Raw genomic sequence first — 21,613 nt, forward strand, 5'->3', positions numbered from 1 at the left:
ATGGCATGTTGTATTTTTACTGTCCATGGTGAATCCTTATTGCTTAAATTGGAGAGACACTTATCATAACTGCTTTTGTGCACTTTCAAGTGACTGCATAGATGGCGTTAATTGGGTTAGGCCTCCTAGTTTGTCATGTTTGCCAGTGAAGTACAAAACACAGGGAGACTTGGCAAGGGGTAAATATATTTATAAATAGGCTGGTATGGTAATGTGAGCCTAAAGGAAATTAGGAAAGCAAAGAGAGGGTATGAAAAAATATTTGCAAGTTAATTGAGAAAAACTGAAGGATGTTTTATAAATACATAAAAGGCAAGAGTATAATTAAGGAAAGAAGGTAAACTATGTGCAGAGACTGAAGACATGGGTATGGTTTTTAATGCATATTTTACGCCTGTCTTCTTAAAAGGGAGAAGTGATGTAGACTTTGTAGTTTAGGAGAAATTTAAATAATGGATCGGACACATAGGATGAAAGAGGAAATATTAAATAGTTTAAATCTTTGAAAGTAAAATAATAATCAGGCTTGCATGAAATCCATCCCAGGCTGCTAAGAGATGCAAAGAAGGAAATAGTGGAAGCTGTGCTCATCATTTTCCAATCCTCTCTGGCTATAGGTGTGGTACTGGATGACTGGTGGTGTGCTGATGTTGTACCATTGTTTAAAGAGGGAGGGAGGGAGGGATAAACCAAGCAATTACAGGCCAGTCAGCCTAACCTCAGAGGTGGGCAAATTATTGGAAAAAAGTTCTGAGGGACAGTATAAATTGTCATTTAGAAAGGCACAGTCATAATAGACTTGTATGGGAAGGTCTAACTTCATGAAATTTTTTTGAAAAAGCAACAAGGAGGGTTAATGAGGGTAGCACATTTGTTGTGATCTACATGGATCTTAGCAAGGCTTTTGACAAGGCCCATGTGTCAAAACTGGTCAAAGAAGTAAAAGCCCATGGGATCCAAGGGAATGTGGCAAATTGAATCCAAAATGGTTCAGTGGCAGGAAGCAACAAATAATAGTAGATGGATCGTAGTTTAGTGACTGGAAGGCTGTTTCTGATGGGTTCCACAGAACTCAGTACAAGGTCCCTCACTTTTTGCAGTATATAATCAGACGTAAATGAAGGGACATAATTAAGAAATTTTCAGATTAAAAAAAGCTGTTTGTCTGTTGGCAGTGCAGACAAAAGCTGTGGACTGCTGGAAGATAACATTGGACTGGTCAGGTGGACAGAAAATGGCAAATGGAATTCAATCTAATAATTTGTGAGAATGCATTTGGGCAGGGCAAACCAGGCATGCGAACATGCAAATATTAGGGTACTAAGAAGTGTAGAGGAACAAAGAGACTTGGAATGCATATCTACTGATCCCCGAAGGTAGCAGGAGAGGTAGAGAAGGTGATAAAGAAGGTATATGAGATACTTTGTTTCATTGGCTGAGGCATAGAAGATAAGAGCAAAGAGGTTATATTAGAACTGTATAAAATGCTAGTTCAGCCATAGCTAGACTACTGCATACAGTTATGCTCACAGCTAGAGGGGGGGTTTCAGGATGTTGTCAAGAATGGAAAATTTTAGCTATGAAGAAAGATTGGAGGCTGGAGTTATTTCTTTGGAACAGAGGAAGCTGAGGGGAGATTTAATTGAGATGAAAAAAATTATGAGGGACCTAAATAGAGTGGATAGGGAGGACCTATTTGTCTTAGCAGAGAGGTCAATAACCAAGGACATGGATTTAAAGTAATTGGCAGAAGGATTGTAAGGGAGTTGAGAAGAAATGTTGTCACCCAGAGGATGATGGGGGTCTGGAACTTACTTCCTGAAAGGGTGGTAGAGGCAAAAACCCTCAGCGCATTTAAAATGTATTTTGATATGCACTTGAAATGCAGTAACAACAGCGCTACAGACCAAGAGCTGGAAAGTGGGATGAGGTTGGAAACATTTTTTCGGCTTGCACAGATATGAATGACACATTCATGTGTAGGGTGCTTGTGAAAGATATATCCATATTGGAAACTGATTGTCCTTGTAGATGATTGAATCAAACAAACTTTTCAGATATAAGGGGTGAAGCCTCCAATTTTTAGTCAACAATCATAGTACTAAAAACTTTCTCATTCTGAAAATTAAAGCTTCATTAGTTAATAACATGTTGCTACATGCAAAACTCTGTATAATTTCGTAGTAATTCTTTTGTGTGTATTCCATGCCAGACCCTTCGATAGGGATCTCTGTGCTGTTATGTAGGATTCACAGGAATATTTGGAACTCTTTGGGCTGAGGACTACTCTTGAGTTTGGTCAGCATGAGACAGGTCAATGTTCACCTTTCCCCAGATGAAGTAGTCCTCCATAGTGAAATGTAATCCTTCAATCCCTCAATCAACATCACAAAAACAGATTATTTGGTTGTTATCACATTTCTGTTTGTGGGATTTTGCTGTGCACAAACTGGCTGCTGCCATTTTCTATATTATAACCATGACTACACTTCAAAAGTACTTCATAGCTATAAAGTGCTTTGAGACATTTGATAGTTGTGAAAAGCGCTTTGTGAATGGAAGTCTTTTTTTTCACCATCTTATGTTGTTGTATAGGTGAATCGATTTTTGGAATCCTACTCTTATGCTGCCAAGGATCTCCCTGTGACAAAGCTGAGATATCTGAAGGAATTGTTTTCCACTGCAATGGCTGAGTATAATGACCTGATTGAAAACATGCAGGTTTCTCAAAAATTTGTTACTGACCAAGATTTTCACACAAGGTTTCAAAAGCTGTTAACCACACAGCAACATTACTTGAGAGAGACCAAGGAAATTTGTCGCGAATCATGGGCACGATTCAACCCTGCACATATGCTTTGCGGTATTCTACTTCTAGCAGCAACCTGTGTACATTGTTTTCTGGTTTCTGAAACTGCTGCAACATTTGAATCTTTGTACAAACAACTTCTTTTGTATCCAGTTATCTGGGGTCTGGCTGCAGGATTAACAGTTTATATCTGGATGCTGACATCTGACAGTATGGTGAAACCTCTGATAATATGTTGCTGGGTAGCTATTGGATCACATGTGAGCTTCCATTGGAACTTCTGGAGATTGAAACTCAATAATGATCACATTGCAAATAAACTGATCCAAAGCTCCAATGCTGCTATTCAGTGGAAAAGTTTGTTGAAGTTCCTTGTACCTTTGGGACTTCTCCTATTACGGAGCCTAGCTATGTTTTCCAATAGCTTTGTAATAACTGAAGGGCAAGTAGTATCATTCCTTTTGAAATCTATTGTAACTTTTACCATCTTGAAACTAAAATGGAATGGAAAACTTACCAGTTATTATTTAAATACACCATTTGTACCAGAGATGCAAAAGAATTCTGGTTCCATTTCATACAAACGAGAATCTTTTTACTTAATTGGGTTACTGGTGGCCTTCCTGCTGTGCGTACTTTTCTCCAGCAACTTTTATAACTGTCGTGAAGAACTTGCAGACTGTGAGCCCTCCTCCTTCCTGAAACCTTTGTCCAGGTTAAATGATAGTCAGCAAAGGAACTTCCATTATATCCTGTCAATATCATCACTTGCAGCCTTGGTATATCTCATACGAAAATGGTTCCTTCATTATGGGAACCTCAACAGCTCACACTTGGTTGTGTTTTTTGTACGTTTGGGTTTCCCATTTATTGTATTTTTTTTATGCTGCTATTGGGCTGTGAATGCTGCTCCAGAAGAAACCTCTATTAAACTTCAAGAACTGACAAAGAAGATTGCAATCGTAGTCCCAGGCATTATCTTTGTGCTGATAATGACAGGCTTCCTTATCGTCCTATGGAACCCAATCACCGTGTTTGTAAAAGACAACAGACAGTCTGATGAAACTCTTGTTCCTCCCTACAAAGGCTGTCCTGAAATGGAAGATGACTCTCTCTATGTAGTCCCACTGATATACCGTAAGATGCAGCAATCAATGAGTATTTATTTTAATGACAACCAAATGAAGACTCGGACAGTGGCTGCTTATGGTTTGGGAACTGTGTATTCAGCTGCACTTCTCACTGTCCTTGCTCTTTTGACATTGTTACTTATTATGCTGCATAATGAGAGAATGTCACTGGCATTCCTGCTGCTATTCTTGGAGGGATTTTCTTTCCTCGAGATACATGGTACAGCAAGGAACCTTTCATTACAGTCCGATAATACTGGTATGTGGTTGGTTCAACTGATGTGTCATTAAAGACACTTGTTGAGTAAATGATAACATTTTTCAGGGTTTATAAATAACATTATTTTATTGATCCAATTGAACCTCATGGAAACGTTTTTAGATTTTATATTTGAGCGGAATCCTCTTAACTGTGCAAATCTCTTTATTTTATATCTATCTTATTGTGTACATGTGCTTAAGCATGAAAAATTCCAACCAACTCAAAGAGGTTCCATGATGATCAAGATGCCTTACTACAGGAAAGATGTTCCATCTATGAGAGGGGGCTAAAGAGATTCATTAAGACAAAACCAGGGATAAGAGGTTTCAGCTGTAGGGACAGACTGAACAAACTTGGAAACATAGTTCCATCAATCAGTAAGTTAGCATCTAGAAAACATACATTTATAACCACCAATGACATATATAGGAAGAGGGATGAGGTCTTGAAAGCAGATTTTAGAGTAGGAAGAAATTAAAAAACAGGACCTCAAGAGCAGTGATCTCGAGATTACTCCCAGTGCCAAATGCTAGTGAACATAGGAATAGGAGGATTGAGCGATTGAACACATGGCTGGAGAATTGGTGTAGGAGGGAGGGCATCAGATTTCAGAAGCATTGGGACTGGTTCTGGAGAAGGTGGGAGCTTGTACAAGCTGGATGGGTTACACCTTAACAGGGCCAGGACTAATATCACCGCAGGGAGATTTGCTAGTGTTGTTGGGGAGGGTTTAAACTAGCTTGTCAGGAGGGTGGGAACCTGAGGGGCAGCTCAAATTGGAAGGAAGTAAAACTGGAAACAGGAAGTAGAAAAGTGGCAAGTGAAATTAGAAGGCAGGCAAAACTAAGGCGAGTATCACTAAACCCAGAGTGCATAATAATGTCAAAAGGGCTAAGTTAAGGGCGCTCCACCTGAATGCACACGGCATTCACAACAAGGTAGATGATTTAAAGGCACATAGAAGTAAATGGGTATGATCTAATTGCTGTTACAGAAACATGACTGTGGGTGACCAAGATTGGAAACTGAATACTTAAGGATATTTGACATTCAGGAAGACAGGCAAAAAGGAAAAAAAGGGTGATGTTGCGCTGATAAGTTAAAGACAGTATCAGACTTAAAGAAAAAGCATATAATTACGCAAAAGACAGGTGGCAGGTCAGAAGATTTGAAAGAATATAAAAAACAGCAAAGAATGACAAAAAAATTAATGATGGAGAAATTAGAGTGAGAGAAAGCTAACCAGTAATATAAAGACGGATATTAAGAGTTTCTGTAGATATTTAAATAAGAAAAATGCTAACAAAGTGACCGTTGGTCCTATAGAAAGTACACCTGGGAAATTGATAATGGAAAGTAGGGAGATGGCGGATTAAATGGGTATTTTGCTTTGGCCTTCACTGTAGAGGACACAAGTAACATCCCGGAAATAGCTGTAAATCAGGAAATGGAAGGGAGAGAGGAACTCGGGGAAATTACAATCACCAGGAAAGTGCTATTGAGCAAGTTATTGGGCCTGCGGGCAGACAAATCCCTAGGTCCGCATGGACTTCACCCTAAGGTCTTGAAAGAAGTGGCTAGTGAGATAGTTGATGCACTGGTTTTAATTTTCCAAAATTCCCTAGATTTGGGGAAGGTTCCATTAGATTGGAAAATAGCAAATGTAGCTCCATTATTTAAAAAGGGAGGGAGACAAAGCAGGAAACTATAGGTTAGTTAGCCTAACATCTGTCAAAGGAAAAATGTTGGAAGCTATTATTAAAGATGTTATAGCAGGGCACTTAGAAAAATTCAAGGCAATCAGGCAGAGTCAACATGGTTTTGTAAAAGGGAAATCATGTTTAACCAATTTATTGAAGTTCTTTGAAGGAGTGATGTCCTGTGGATAAAGGGGAACCAGTGGGTGTACTGTAATTAGATTTCCAGAAGGCATTTGTACTTAGATTTCCAGGAGGCAGAAGTACCACCTCAAAGGTTACCGCAGAAAATAAAAACTCATGGTGTAGGGGGAAACATATTGGCATGGATAGAAGATTGGCTAGCTAACAGGAAGCAGAGAGTTGGCACGAATGGGTCTTTTTCTGGTTAGCAAGGTGTGATGAGTGGTGTGCCACAGGGATCAGCGATGGGACCTCAACTTTTTACAATTTATATAAATGACTTGGATGAAGGGACGGAAGGAATGGTTGCTAAATTTGGTGGCAGCACAAAGATAAGTAGGAAAGTAAATTGTGAAGGGGGCGTAAGGAGGCTACAAAGGGACATAGATAGGTTAAGTGAGTGAGCAAAGATCTGGCAAATGGGGTATAATGTGGGCAAATGTGAAATGGTTCATTTTGGCATAGAAAATGAAGAAGCTTATTATCTAAATGGTGAGAGATTGCATAGCTCTGAGATTCAGAGGGATCTGAGTGTCCTAATGCATGAATCACAAAAGGTTATTATGCAGGTACAGCAGGAGAGATAATAGAATGTTATATATTGTGAGGGGAATTGATTACAAAAGTAGCGTGGTTATGCTTCAGTTGTACAGGGCATTGGTGAGACCACATCTGGAGTATTGTGTACAATACAGGTCTCCTTACTTAAAGAAAGATGTAAATGTGTTAGAAGCAGTTCAGAGAAGGTTTACTAGACTAATACTAGGAATGGGCAGGTTGTCTTATGAGGAAAGGCTGAACAGGTTAGGCTTGTACCACTGGAATTTAGAAGAGTAAGAGGTGACTTAATTGAAACCTTTAAGATCCTGAGGGGCTCTTGACAGAGTGTATGTGGAGAGGATGTTTCCTCTTGTGGGAGAATCTAGAACTAGGGGTCACTGTTTAAAAATAAGGGGTTGCTCACTTAAGACAGATGATGAGAAATGTTTTCTGAGGGATGAGAGTCTTTGGAACTCTCTTCCTTAAAGGGCAGTGGAAGCAGAGTCTTTGAATATTTTTAAGGCAGAGCGAGATAGATTAACAAGGGGGTGAAAGGTTATCGGGGGCAGACAGGAATATGGGGTTGAGGTTACAACCAGATCAGCCATGATCTTATTGAATGGTGTAGCAGGCTCGAAAGGCCGAGTGGCCTACTGCTCCTAATTCATATGTTCGTATAATAATGGATGGGATCAGTGAGGCAGGATCTCAGATTGGATGAACAAAATGTGGAATCTGTTTGTGTGGAGCTAAGAAACAGCAAAAGGCAGCAAACATTGGTAGGAGTTTGTTTATAGGCCACCAAACAGTGGTGGTAGTGTGGGGAATGACATTATTCACAAGATTAGAGAAGCGTGTAGCATGGGTAATACAGTAATCATGGGTGACTTCAATCTGCATATAGACTGGGTAAACGTAATGAGTACTATTGCTATGGAAGATGAGTTTCTGGAGTGTGTTAGGGACACACTCATAGAAACATAGAAAATAGGAGCAAGAGTGGCCCTTCTTTTGGCCCATTTGGCCCTTCGAGCCTGTTCCCCCATTCGATAAGATCATGGCTGATCCTCTATCTCAATGCCATACCCCTGTGCTCTCCCCATATCACTTGATGTCTTTTGAGTCCAGAAATCTATTTCCTTCTTAAATATATTGAGTTACTTGGCCTCCGCAGCCTTCTGTGGTAGAGAATTCCGTAGGTTCATGACCCCCTGAATGAAGAAGTTTCTCCTCATGTCAGTCCTAAATGGTCTACCCCATATCTGGAGCCTGTGACCCCTTGTTCTAGACCCGCCAGCCAGAGGAAATATCACCCCTGCATCCAGTCTGCCCATCCCTGTCAGAATTTTATATGTTTCAATGAGATCTCCTCTCATTCTTCTAAACTGCAGTGAATACAGGCCTAGTCAGCCCAATATCTCCTTATATGACAATCCTGCCATCCCAGGAATCAGCGTGGTGAACCTTTGCTGCATTCCCTCTATGGCAAGTATATCCTTTCTTGGGTAAGGAGACCAAAACTGCTCACAATACTCAAGATGTGGTCTCACCAAGGCCCTGTATAGCTGCAGGAAGACATCCTTGCTCCTGTATTCAAGTCCTCTCGCAATGAAGGCCAACATACCATTTGCCTCCTTAACTGCTTGCTGCACCTGCATGCTTTGTTTCAGTGATTGGTGTACAGGGACACCCAGGCCCCTTTGTACATCATCATTCCCAATCTATCACCATTTAAATAATACTCTGCCATTCTGTTTTTCCTACCAAAGTGGATAACTTCACACTTATCCACGTTATACTGCATCTGCCATGTATTTGCCCATTCACTCAACCTGTCTAAATCACCTTGAAGCCTCTTAACACCCTCTTCTTCATTCACATTCCCACCAAATTTCATGTTGCCTGCTAACTTGGAAATATTACGCTTGGTTCCCTCATCCAAATCATTGATATATATTGTGAATAGCTGGGGCCCAAGCACTGATCCCTGATACCACACTAGTCACCACCTGCCACTCCGAAGAAGACCCATTTATTCCTACTCTCTGTTTTCTGTCTGCCGACCAATTCTCAATCCATGTCAATATATTACTCCCAAAACCATGTGCTTTAATTTTACACACTAACCTCTCATATGGGACTTTATCAAAAGCTTTCTGAAAATCCAAATACACCACATTGACTGGTTTTCCCTTATCTGTTCTAGTTACGTTCTCAAAGAAATTCAATAGGTTTATCAAACATGATTTCCCTTTCATAAATCCATGTTGACTTTGTCTAATCCCATTGATATTTTCTAAGTGTCCTGTTATCACATCCTTTTATAATAGACTCTAGTATTTTCCCTTCTACTGATGCTAGGCTAACCGGTCTGTAATTTGCTGTTTTATCCCTCCCTCGTTTTTTAAGTGGAGGGCTACATTTGCCACCCTCCAATCTGCTGGGGCTGTTCCAGAGACTACAGAATTTTGGAAGATGACAACCAACGCATCCACTATCTCCATGGCTGCCACCTAGAGTACCCTGGGATGTAGATTATTGGGCCCTGGGGATTTATCAGCTTTCAGTCCCATTAATTTCTCCAGCACTGTTTTAGTAATACTAATTTCCTTCAATTCCTCCTCCTCACTAGACCCTTGGTTCCCTAGTATTTCTGGGAAGTTATTTGTGTCTTTCTCCGTGAGGACAGAACTAAACTAGTTGTTTGATTGCTCTGCCATTCTCTATTATAAATTCTCCTGTTTCAGACTGTAAGGGACCTAACATTTTTCTTCACTAATCTCTTTCTTATTACATACTTATAGAAGCGTTTACAATCTGCTTTTATGTTCCTTGCAAGTTTATTCTCATACTCTATTTTTCCCCTTTAATCAATCTCTTGGTCCTCCTTTGCTGAATTCTAAACTGCTCCCAATCCTCAGGTTTGTTACTTTTTCCCGCAACTTTATGACTCCTCTTTGGATCTAATACTATCCTTAATTTCTTTTGTTAGCCATGGTTGGGCCACTTTCCCTGTTGTGTTTTTGTGCCAGAAAGCAATGCATAACTGTTGCAATGCATACATTAGTTCCTTAAATATTAGCCATTGCCTATTCACTGTCATGCCTTTTAATGAAGTTCCCCAATCTATCTTAGCCAACTCACACCTCATAACTTTGTAGTTTCCTTTAAGAATTAGGACCCTAGTTTCAGATTGGATTACTTCACTTTCCATCCTAATGAATTCTATCATGTTATAGTCACTGATCCCTAAAGACCCCACATAACAAGATTTTTAATTAACCCCTTCTCATTGCACAATACCAAATCCAGGATAGCCTGTTCCCTGGACGGTTCCTCAACATACTGGTCTAAAAAACTATCTCGCGCACACTCCAGGAATTTATCCGCCACAATATTGTTGCTAATTTGCTTTGCCCAGTTTATATGTAAATTAAAGTCATCTATGATCACTGTAGCACCCCTGTTACATGCTTCTCTAATATCCTGTTTAAAGCCATTCCTTACCTTATCACTACTATTTGGAGGCCTATAAACAACTCCCACTAATGTTTTCTGCCCCTTGTTGCTTCTTAGCTCCACCCAGACTGACTCTACATCTAGATTTTCTGAGCTATCGCACTGATTTCATCCTTAACTAACAATGCCATGCCACCTCCTTTTCGTTTTTGCCTGTCCATCCTAAATATCGAGTACCCTTGGATATTCAGTTCCCAGCCTTGTTCACCCTGCAGCCATGTCTCCGTAATTGCAATCATATCGTACCCGTTTACATCTATTTGCACTGTTAATTCGTCTACCTTATTGCGAATGCTCCATGCATTCAGATACAGTGCCTTTAGACTTGTCTTTTTAACATTTTTTTTGTACTGTGGCCCTATTTGCTGCTTGCCCTTGTTTCCTCTGCTTTTGCTTTTTACTTTTCTGTCTTTCATTCCTATCTCTGTTTCCCTCTTTTGTATCTCCCCACTCAGGTTCCCATCCCCCGACCTACATTTGTCTTCACTAATCCTTTTCTTTTACATACTTATAGAAACTTTTACAGTCTGCTTTTATGTTCCTTGCAAGTTTTACTCTATTTTTCTTATACTCTATTTTCCCCCCCTTAATCAATCTCTTGGTCTCTAGAGCAGTATGTTGAGGAACCAGCTAAAGAAGAGGCTATTTAGATCTTGTATTATGTAACTATAAAGAGCCAATTAATAATCTTGTTGTAAAAGAACCTTTAGGGATAAATGGCCATAATAAGATAGAATTTTACATTCTGTTTGAAAATGAGGTAGTTCAGTCTGAAGCCAGAGTGTTAAATTTGAACAAAGGAAATTTTAAGGTATGAGGGGGAAATTGGCTGAGGTGGATTGGGAAAATACACTAAAAGGTATGACAGTAAATAGGCAATGGGCAGTCTTTAAGTAATTATTACATAGTTTACACCAGTTACATATTCCTTTAAGTCACAAAACCCATAAAGAAAATTCAGTCAACCCTGGCTAACAAAGGAAGTTAAGGATTGTATGATTAAAATAAATTATAAAGTTCCCAGAAATAGTAGTAAATCTGAGGATTGGGAGGATTTTGGAATACTTCAAAGGAGGACCAAGAAACTGATGATGAAAGGGAGAATAGAATATGAACTAGCAAAAACACAAAAATGGACTGTAAAAGCCTCTATAGGTTTGTAAAAAGAAAACATTTGGCTAAGACAAATGTGGGTCCATTATAGGCAGAGTCAACAGAATTTATAATGGGGAAAAGAGAAATGGCAGAAAAGCTAAATGATTATTTTGTGTTTGTCTTCACTGAGGAAGATACAAGAAATCTCCCAGAATTAGAGGCCCAAAGCACTGGGGAGAATGAGGAATTGAAGGAAATTAGTAATAATAAGAAGGTTGTATTAGAGAAATTAATGGGACTGAAGGTTGATAAGTCCCTGGGACCTGATGATCTATATCCCAGAGTGTTGAAGGAGGTAGCTATGGAGAAATTGGATGCACTGGAGATCATCATCAAAAATTCTATAGATTCTGGAATGGTTCTTGTAGATTGGAAGATAGCAAATGTCACTCCACTATTTGAGAGAAAACAGGGAACTACAGACCTGTTAGCCTTCCATCAGTGGTAGGGAAAATGCTAGAAGGATGTAATAAATGGACACTTGGATCATAATGATCTGATTCAGCATAGTCAATGTGGATTTATGAACAGCAAATCATGCTTGACAAGCCTGTTAGAGTATTTTGAGGATGTTACTAGCAGAATTGCTAAAGGGAGTCAGTAAACATAGTATACTTGGATTTTCAGAAGGCTTTTGATAAAGTCTCCCACAGGAGGTTGGTTAGCAAAATTAAAGCACGTGGGATAGGAGGTAATGTACTGGCATGGATTAAGGATTGGTTAACAGGCAGAAAACAGAGTAGGAATAAACAGATCATTCTCACATTGGCAGGCTGTGACTAGTGGGGGTACCACAAGGATCAGTACTTGGGGCCCCAGTTGTTCACAATATGTGTAAATGATTTGGATGTGGGAGCCAAATATAATATTTCCGAGTTCATGGATGACACAAAGTTAGGTGGGAATGTTATGAAGAAGATGCAAAGCAGCTTCAAGAGGATTTGGACAGACTTAGTGAGTGAGCAAGAACATGGCAGATGGAATATAATTTGCAAAAATGTGAGATTATCCACTTTGGCAGGAGGAAGGGATGTGAAGAGTATTTCTTAAATGGTAAGGGGTTAGAAAGTGTACATGTGCAAAAGGACCTGGGTATCCTCGTCAATAAGTCACTGAAGGCTAACATGCAGGTGTAGCAGGCAATTAGGAAGGCTAATGGTATGTTGGTGTTCATCACAAGAGGCTTTGAGCACAGGAATAGTGAAGTCTTGCTTCAGTTGTATAGAACCTTGATTAGACTGCACCTAGAGTACTAAGGAAGGATGTTATTGCCAGAGGGAGTGCAACAAAGGTTCACCAGACTTGTTCCCAGGATGGCAGGACTGCCTTTTGAAGACACATTGGGGAAACTGGGCCTGTATTCTCTAGAGTATCAAAGAATGAGAGGTGATCTAATTGAAACCTACAAAATACTTAAAGGGATAGACAGGGTAAATGCAAGTAAGATGTTTCCCTTGGTTGGGGAGTTTAGAGCTCGGGGACACAATTTCAAAATAAGGAGGAAGCCACTTAGAACTGAGATGAAAATGTTTTTACTCAGAGGGTTGTTAATCTTTGGAATTCTCTACCCCAGGGGGCCGTGGAAGCGCAGTCATTGAGTATGTTTAAAGTAGAGATTTACAGATTTCTAAATGCCAATAATGTAAAGGGATATGGGGATGAAGTGGATGATCAACCATGAGCGTATTGAATGACGGAGCAGGCTTGATGGGCTGAATGGCCTACTCCTATATTCCTAAAATGAAGAGAAGTTAAGAGACTTCTTTTATGCAAATGTTTGTTAGTACATGACATGCTGTAGCAGAAGACAGTATTTTAAGCAGAATCAATATTGTATTTAAAAGGCAAGTGTGTTTGTATTTGGGATAGAAAAAATTAAATGATTGAGATCTATCAAAGAGCTGACACAAACATTGGGTGAATGCCTAGAGAAGCAAAATACTAGAGATGCTGGAATTCTGAAATAAAAGTCAAAAATGCTGAACACACTCAGATCAGACAGCATCTTTAGAAAGAGAAATAGTTAACCCCACATCAGAACTGGAAAATGTTGGGGATGTAACAGGTTTTAAAAAGTACAGAGGCAGGAAGAGTTGGTGGAAGAGCAGAAGGGTGGGCGATGGGGTCGATGGAAGGCAGAGGGATTACATGGCAAAAGGGATGATAGTGTAAAGAAGATGAAGATGGTAAAGGGACAAGTAAATAAACAAAAGATGCATCTTGAGGAGGTGTAAAGAGGAATAGCAGAATCATCTCCCAACAGCTGCCGCTGAAAAGATAATGAAGGCAGATGTTTTGATCTGTAATTGGTGAACTCATTGTTGAGTTCAGAAGACTGTAAAGTGCCTAATCGAAAGATGAGGTGCTGTTTCTCCAGTGTACATTGGGGAGGTGTAAGAGACCGAGGACAGAAGTCAGAATGGGCTGGAGAATTAAAATGACAGGCACCTGGAAGCTCGGGGTCAAGCTTGTGAACTGAACAGAAGTGTTCTGCAAAGCGAGCATCCAATCTGCACATGGTCTTCCCAATGTAGAGGAGACTGCATTGTGACCAGTGAGTACACTATGCTAAATTGAAAGCACAAGTAAATTGCTGTTTTGCCTGGAAGAAGTGTTTGGAACCCTGGACATCAGGAAGGGGGGAATTAAAAGGGCCAGGTGTTGCATCTCTTGTGTTTGCATAGGAAGATACTGGGGGAAAGGAAAGAGGTGTTGGGTGTGGTTGAGGGGTGGATCAAAGTGTCATATAGAGAACAGTCCCTTCAGAATGTAGAAAGTTGTTGCGGGGGATGAGGAAATGCATAGGTTCAAACCTATGAGGAAGATGTGTGTTTGATGTTGGCATCATGCTGGAGGTGGTGAAAATGGCAGAGGATAATCTGTTGAATGTGGAGGCTGGTGGGGCGGGGGGTGAGGATGAGGGAACCCTATCATGGTTCTGAGAGGGAGAGTAAGGGATAAGAACAGAAGCTGTGGAAATGAAGCGGATGGTGGAGGTGACTACTTAGCTGATGAAAAAGGAAGACCTATTGGAAGCATTGCTACTGAAAGTAGAATTGTCAGAATAAAGAAACTGGGAGAACAGAATAGAATCCTGATAGGAAGTGGGATGAAGAAAAGGTAGTCAAGGTAGCTGAGAGAGTCAGTGGGCTTATAGTAAATATTGGTTGGCAGTCTTTCCCCAGAAATGGAAGTTGAGGAAGGGAAGAGTTGGAGATGCACCATAAAAAGGCAAGGGAAGGGTGAAATTAGAAGCAGAGTAAAGTAATTTTTCAGTTTGGGGTAAGAGCTGGAAATAGCATCAATTACAGTTGTCAATGTACCAGAAAAAGAGGTAAAGGTTTGAACCTATGCATTTGGGAACAAAGAATGTTCCACATTTCCCATGAAAATACATGCATAGCTATGATCCTGTAGCAAGACCTTTTATTTGGAGGAAGTGAGTAGTGCCAAAGGATAAGTTGTTCATGTGAGCACAAGGTAGAGGAGGGTGATCGTGGATGGGGACTTATTGGGCCTCTAGTCAATGAAGAAATGGAGACTTCTCAGGTTATTCCGGTGGGTTATGAAGGTGTAGAGGGATTGGATGTCCATGGTGAATTGGAGACGGATAGGGCCAGAGAATTGGAAAATATAAGTGGTAAATGGCATTGGACGAGTCATGGATGTATTTGGGAAGAGACTGGGCGAGGGGAGGAAAAGTAGGAAGAAATAAGTTTCATAAAACAAGAACAAGGCTGAAACAATGGGTCTAAATTTGCATATGACACAAAGGTAGGAAAGTATGTTGTGATGAGGACGAGGAGTTTGCAAATGGATATAAAAAGGTTGAGTGAGTGGGCAAAAATCTGGTAAATGGAGTTTAATATGGGAAAATGTGAAGTTTCACTTCGGCAGGAAGAACAAAAAAGCAGAGTATTACTTAAATGGAGAACAGCCACAATTCAGAGGTGCAGAGGGATCTAGGTGTTCTAGTACGTGGGTCACAAAAAGTTAGTATGCAGGTACAGCAAGTAATTTAGAAGGAAAAAGCAAAATACTGTGGATGCTGGAAATCTAGAACAAAATCAAAAATACCTGGAAAAACTCAGCAGGTCTGACAGCATCTGCGGAGAGGGATACAGTTGATGTTTAGAGTCCGTATGACCCTTCATCAGAACTAAGATATATAGAAATGAGATGAAATATAAGCTGGTAGAAGGGGGTGGGACACGAGAGCTCGATAGGGGACCAGTGATAGGTGGAGGCCAAGAAGAGACTGCCAAAGATGTCATAGACAAAAGGACAAAGGGCTGTTGATGGTGGTGATATTATCTAAAGGATGTGCTAATGGGGACATTAAGGGAAGCTAGTGGCAGATGGCCCTAGTGCGGGTGGGGTGGGGGGAAGGGATCGAAATGGGCTAAAAGGTGGAGATGAAACAATAGATCGAAATAAATTTAAAAATAGGAGGGAAGAGAAAAAAATAGTTGTAAAAAAAAATAATAAATTATTGGAAAAAGGGGGATCGGAAAGGGGGTGGGGTTGGAGGAGAGAGTTCATAATCTTAAATTGTTGAACTCAATATTAAGTCCGGAAGGCTGTAGAGTGCCTAGTCGGAAGATGAGGTGCTGTTCCTCCAGTTTGCGTTGAGCTTCACTGGAACATTGCAGCAGGCCAAGGACGGACATGTGGGCAGTAGAGCAGGGTGCTGTGTTGAAATGGCAAGCAACAGGGAGGTCTGGGTCATGTTTACGGACAGACCGAAGGTGTTCCGCAAAGCGGTCACCCAGTCTGCGTTTGGTCTCTCCAACGTAGAGGAGACCGCATTGGGAGCAGCGAATGCAGTAAACTAAATTGACGGAAGTGCAAGTGAAATGCTGCTTCACTTGAAAGGAGTGTTATTTAAGAAGGTTATCCTTTATTATGAGAGGGATTGAACATAAAACTAAGGATGTTATGCTTCAGTTATACAGGGCACTGGTGAGACTGCACCTCGAATATTCTGTGCAGTTTTGGTCTCCTTATTTAAGGAAGGATGTAAATGCATTGGAGGCGGTTCAAAGGAGGTTTACTAGATTGATACCTGGAATGAGTGGGTTGTCTTATCAGGAGGTTGGACAGACTGAGCTTGACTCCACTGGAGTTTAGAAGAGTTGAGGGACGATTTAATTGAAGTATACAAGATCCTGAACGGCCTTGACAAGGTGGACATCAAAAGGATGTTTCCTCTTGTGGGTGAGTCCAGAACTAGAGGGCACAGTTTTAAAATTAGGAGGTCGCCCTTTTAGGACAGAGATGAGAAACTTTTTCTCTGAGGGTTGTGCGACTTTGGAATTCTCTGCCTCCGAAAGTGGTAGAGGCGGGGTCATTGAATATTTTTAAGGCAGAGGTAGATAGATTCTTGTTAGGCAAGGGAATCAAAGGTTATCGGGGTTAGATGGGAATGTGGAAATCGAAACACAAGAAGATCAGCCATGATCTTATTGAATGGCGGAGCAGGCTCAGGGGGCCAAATGGTCTACTCCTATTCCTGTTTCTTATGTTCTAACCCTTAGTGACTCTTGCCTGGATATAACTCAATTCCACCCTACTCTCAGGGTAACTAGGGATAATAATTTTTTTAAATTTGTTCGTGGGGTGTGGGCATTGCTGGCTGGGCCAGCATTTATTGCCCATCCCTAATTGCCCTTGTTCAGAAGGCATTTTTTAAGAGTCAACCACATTGCTGTGGGTCTGAAGTCACATGTAGGCCAGACCAGGTAAGCACAGCAGATTTCCTTCAGTGAACCAGATGGATTTTTACAACAATCGGCAATGGCTTCATGGTCATCATCAGACTTTTAATTCCAGATTTTTATTGAATTCAAATTCCACCATCTGCCATGGTGGGATCTGAACCCAGTCCCCAGACCATTGTCCTGGGTCTCTAGAATACTGGTCCATTGATCGTAACATTTTGAATACAGTATACAAATAACAGTACATTATGTCTGTTCCAAATGCATACAAATGAATGTAAACAATGGCCAAACTAGCACAATAATGTGCTTGACATCAAGCACCTGAAAATCTCCAACATGTGAAGGGTATAGACAGAGTAGATGCGAGTAGGCTCTTTCCACTTAGATTAGGAGAAATAAACACGAGAGGACATGGCTTTAGGGTGAAAGGGGAAAGGTTTAGGGGGAACATTAGGGGGAACTTCTTCACTCAGAGAGTGGTGAGAGTGTGGAACGAGCTACCATCTGACGTGGTAAATGCGGGCTCACTCTTAAGTTTTAAGAATAAATTAGATAGATACATGGATGGGAGAGGTCTGGAGGGTTATGGACTAGGTGCAGGTCAATGGGACTAGCGGAATAATATTTCGGCACAGACTAGAAGGGCCGAATGGCCTGTTTTCTGTGCTGTAGTGTTCTATGGTTCTATGTCAATACCACTATGCCACTACCTTCCCCTGTCAGTGTCAGCTCTGTGGAGCACGTCAATGCAATGTTGTGAAGCACTCTGTGATGTCCTAAGATCGTGAAAGGTGCTATATAAATGCACATCTTTCTTTTACCACATCCTGAGAACAAAGTATCTATTAACTATTTAAGTTTCTTCTTTTAAATGTATTTACCCTGAATTGTTTCTGCAGTAGATCCTCAAAATAGTTGGGTGACATGATGTTTCTTAGACAAGTGTATGTAATGTTATGAAAATGGGTACATTGCATGCACAATTTGTTACTGAATATTGTGAAAATTCACTGGCTATAGGTTATGTGGTTCAAACTGGCCTACCTCTTTTTTTTTACATGTTGGCATTTTAAAAATTCAGTAGATTCAGCTGAGAAATTGCTTTTCAAACAAGTCATTAGTTAAGATTTGATTTCCACAGGTAATCCTACCAATGTTTGGCACTGACTTGTATTTTTTTTTGAAGGTTATTTCTCTGTTCCTTGGTATGCAGTTATAGCCTGGGCCTTTTCAGCTACGCAGTTCTTTTATGCCACTGGGCATCAACCAACATTCCCAGCAATCCAGTGGAATGCAGCTTTTGTTGGGTTCATTGAAGGACATAGCACCAATATACTGCCAGCACTATTGGTGGGAATGAACACCTTTGCTTCTCATATTCTGTTTGCAGGTAATTATTTCATTGCTTCAAAACATTCACAATTTTCACCTGTGACTTTTTAAAATTAATTTGTCCAAAGAATACTGTGGCATGCTATTGTAGTCACAGATGACTTGACCTGTTATGGATGCCTTTAAAAATCAATTTCATAATTCCCCAAAGTACTTCAAACAGGTCTGCTGTATTAAGTTCACAGTGGTCTCCATGCGACTGAAAATAATGACTAAAGGCCTTAAGAACACCTGCTAAGTTTTCAAGAAGTGATCGAACATGTTGTAAATTTGAAGGCAATTGTAGTACATTATTGTGAACTTGAGTATTTTTTTTTAAAAGCCCCTCTTCTGCCATTTCTTAAGATGTTGTCTCCTCGTTGGGGTATTATTTCATCAGCTCTGCAGCATCGAAGCCATTACTCTAAGGAATAGTTGAGGCAGAGACTTTTAAAGGAAAAGCAGAGGAAGATACAAGGCTATGGGAAGAAAGCAGAATGGTGGGATTAGTTCTGGATTGTTCATGCAAAGGTCCAGTATAGTGATACACTAGAGAGTTAGGTTGGTGAAATATTGTATGAATGGGTAGTACTACAGTGGGGGAGGCAGTGGCATAATGGTATTGTCACTGGACTGGACCCAGGATAATGCTCTGGGGACCTGGGTTCAAATCCCACCATGGTAAATGGTGAAATTTGAATTTGATTAAAAATCTGGAATCATTGTTGATTGGCGTAAAAACCCATCTAGTTCACTAATGTCCTTACCTGCTTTCCTTACCTGGTGTGGCCTACATGTGACTCCAGACCACAGCATTGTGGTTGACTCTTAAATGGCCCCTGAACAAGGGCAATTAGGAATAGGCAATAAATGCTGGCCTAGCCAGCAACACCCTCATCGAATAAAAATCCCATTGTTCCCATATGTCTTTGGAATTTACTTTTCCCATAATATAAAAATCTTCCATGTTGTCAAGATGGCCTTTTCCTTTTGAGGAAAATAAACGTTGTCCCATTTATCCTGTTAGTTGTGAAACTTTATCATGTTTCTTTGAAAACCAGACACCTCTCCGCGTATCTCAAAATGCAAATTTCATTCACACTCTACTGAGACTTTTACCCTAGCTCACTCATTAGCATTTCAAATACCCTTTTTTACACCTAACTCTTTTGATAAGTTCAATCTTGCAGTCTATCTGACTCTAATTCAATTAAATCAGCCACACAGACAGAACCATCCACACACACACAAACATAAATCTACTTTACAATACCTCGCAATAATATTATGAAAAATATGGTAGTTTTCGTGACAAGTTAACCTGACCCTGTCCTCCCCAGCAGCACTTTGAGCTGTGATTTCTGGATAGTGATCAGGAGTAGGAGTACTGGCAGCATTTCCAATCCCATTTGGTGGATGCTAAGGACAGTGTCTGCTTCTCCACTTTCCCCATTGGCCAAGCTGAGATCAGCTAACATAGTACATGTCAGAAGTCAAAATAGTCCATCTACTTACTGCTTTAACCAGCTAAAGCAGTCAGAGCTTTGAACTTATAATTTTCCATTATTCTCTGAATTATGAGGGCTCAGAGCTGGAGAAAGAAGGAAAAATTAGTGAGCCACCATTCTAGTACTTCACATACCTGCCAACAATGTAAAGGAACATTGAGAGCTTAGTTCCTACTAACTTCATGCCCTATAAAGCTTAACCTGTAAATTTTTCGCTATTTTGTACTGAGGGCTACATATTCTCCTGTTCTCCACAACTATCTATCTTTATCATCCCTTAGAGGTATTTTGTCTTTCTGTATTATTTGCAATAAGAGTGGATTCTGTGTTGGTGATTATAGATGCCTTTAAGTAAACTGTCTTGGTGCAAAAGTGAGCAGCTTTATGCTTTTACTTCTCCAAGGTGTGCTTATTTGCTGCAGAGAGGTAACCAACCATAGATGATTGGCTAAGAAGTAATTCTATCGGGATTTGTAGCTGGTACAGTGAACTGTCTAAATGCTCTGAAATTTGAATGTGTGATCACAAGTATAGTAATAGGAATATTGGTTGCCAGTTGAACTAAGTTGTATCCATTTGTAACTGGTTCATCTCTGTGTAGCATCTGGACTTAGACTGCTGCAACTCAATCACGTTTGGCCAGGCTACCAAATAGTGTCAACTGGACACAATCCTTCTGCTGGGTCAAATTATAAGTTTTACATCACCTCCTGACTTCTGTACTCTGTCTGAAAATGAATGAATGATGCACCAGAGGGCTTTTCGTATCTGTGGAACCATACCCCACTGTCAGTCACAATCTCTAGGAGTGATCTCTATAGCCACCTGAAGGTATACTGCATATCATGTAATCATATTAGCTTAACACCAGCTTCTTAGATAACTGAATTGCTAGGCACGCATTAATGAGAGAATTGCTGGCTAAAAGCACAGTTATGAGAAAGTATCAGCCTTGCAATAAATGTATTGAAACTTTTAACTGACTTTTCAGTTATATTCTTGAGGTAGTTGGATGTCCTTTGTTGCTGCTTTGGCCATTTGTTCGTGAAATGAAAAACTCTAAAAGCAAGAACGTCAAAAAGGAATCTGGAGATGAGGATCCGGTGATGGAAATGAGGCTGCGAGAAAATCCTCAGATGTTTTCTGTGGCCATGCTGCAACTGGGAATGCGATACTTATTTGTCTACGGTGTGCAGGTACTTTATATTGTCAGTTCAATAGAAAAGTAATTGAACTACTGTAGTTCTGCGAATGTGCTGTCAGTAAATAATGAATTAGCTACAATGCCATAAAATTTGATGAACTGCATAATGTACAACAGATTGCGGATATTTAAAATAGACTAATGTAACCATGGAGTGTAGTCAGAGCAAATAGTTAATTTGATCCTCTGGTTACCCATGAATAAGAAATACCTGGAGAAATATACTCATCAATAGACAAGCTAAAGATCTCACTTGATAATTCTCTAGCACTGGAATTTTCAGTCTTGCTTGTATGTGACGTCTGACCGCAGCAATGTGGTTAACTCTTAACTTCCCTCTGATATGAACAAGCTACTAAATAGTGTTCAAGAATGCAGCTCATCACCACTTTTTAATGTGCAATAAAATGCAGGCTTAGCCAGTGATGGCCACATCCCAAGAATGAATTTTTTAAAAAACTTGATTTTGAATGCAACTGAGACCATTGGAAATAAATTTTCCTATTTCTGAA

General features: G+C 40.2%; 1 protein-coding gene across 4 annotated transcripts in view; it reads left to right on the forward strand.

The window, feature by feature from the left end:
• The window catches only part of pigo (phosphatidylinositol glycan anchor biosynthesis, class O), a 43,176-nt gene that overhangs the window by 15,958 nt on the left and 5,605 nt on the right, over positions 1–21,613 (forward strand). For 2 of the 4 annotated variants that reach the window (XR_013577760.1, XR_013577762.1), the window contains exons 6-8: positions 2,596–4,198; positions 18,205–18,408; positions 20,889–21,093. Coding sequence is in view for 2 of the 4 variants with exons in the window: in XM_078550464.1 (XP_078406590.1) it covers positions 2,596–4,198; positions 18,205–18,408; positions 20,906–21,093 (1,995 nt within the window). In the remaining 2 variants the exon portion in view is untranslated. The remainder of the gene's footprint in view (positions 1–2,595; positions 4,199–18,204; positions 18,409–20,888; positions 21,094–21,613) is intronic. The other 2 variants (XM_078550464.1, XM_078550456.1) reach the window with 1 other exon arrangement.

Source organism: Cetorhinus maximus, chromosome 1 (assembly GCF_964194155.1).
Source record: "Cetorhinus maximus chromosome 1, sCetMax3.hap1.1, whole genome shotgun sequence".
Taxonomy (NCBI): domain Eukaryota; kingdom Metazoa; phylum Chordata; class Chondrichthyes; order Lamniformes; family Cetorhinidae; genus Cetorhinus; species Cetorhinus maximus.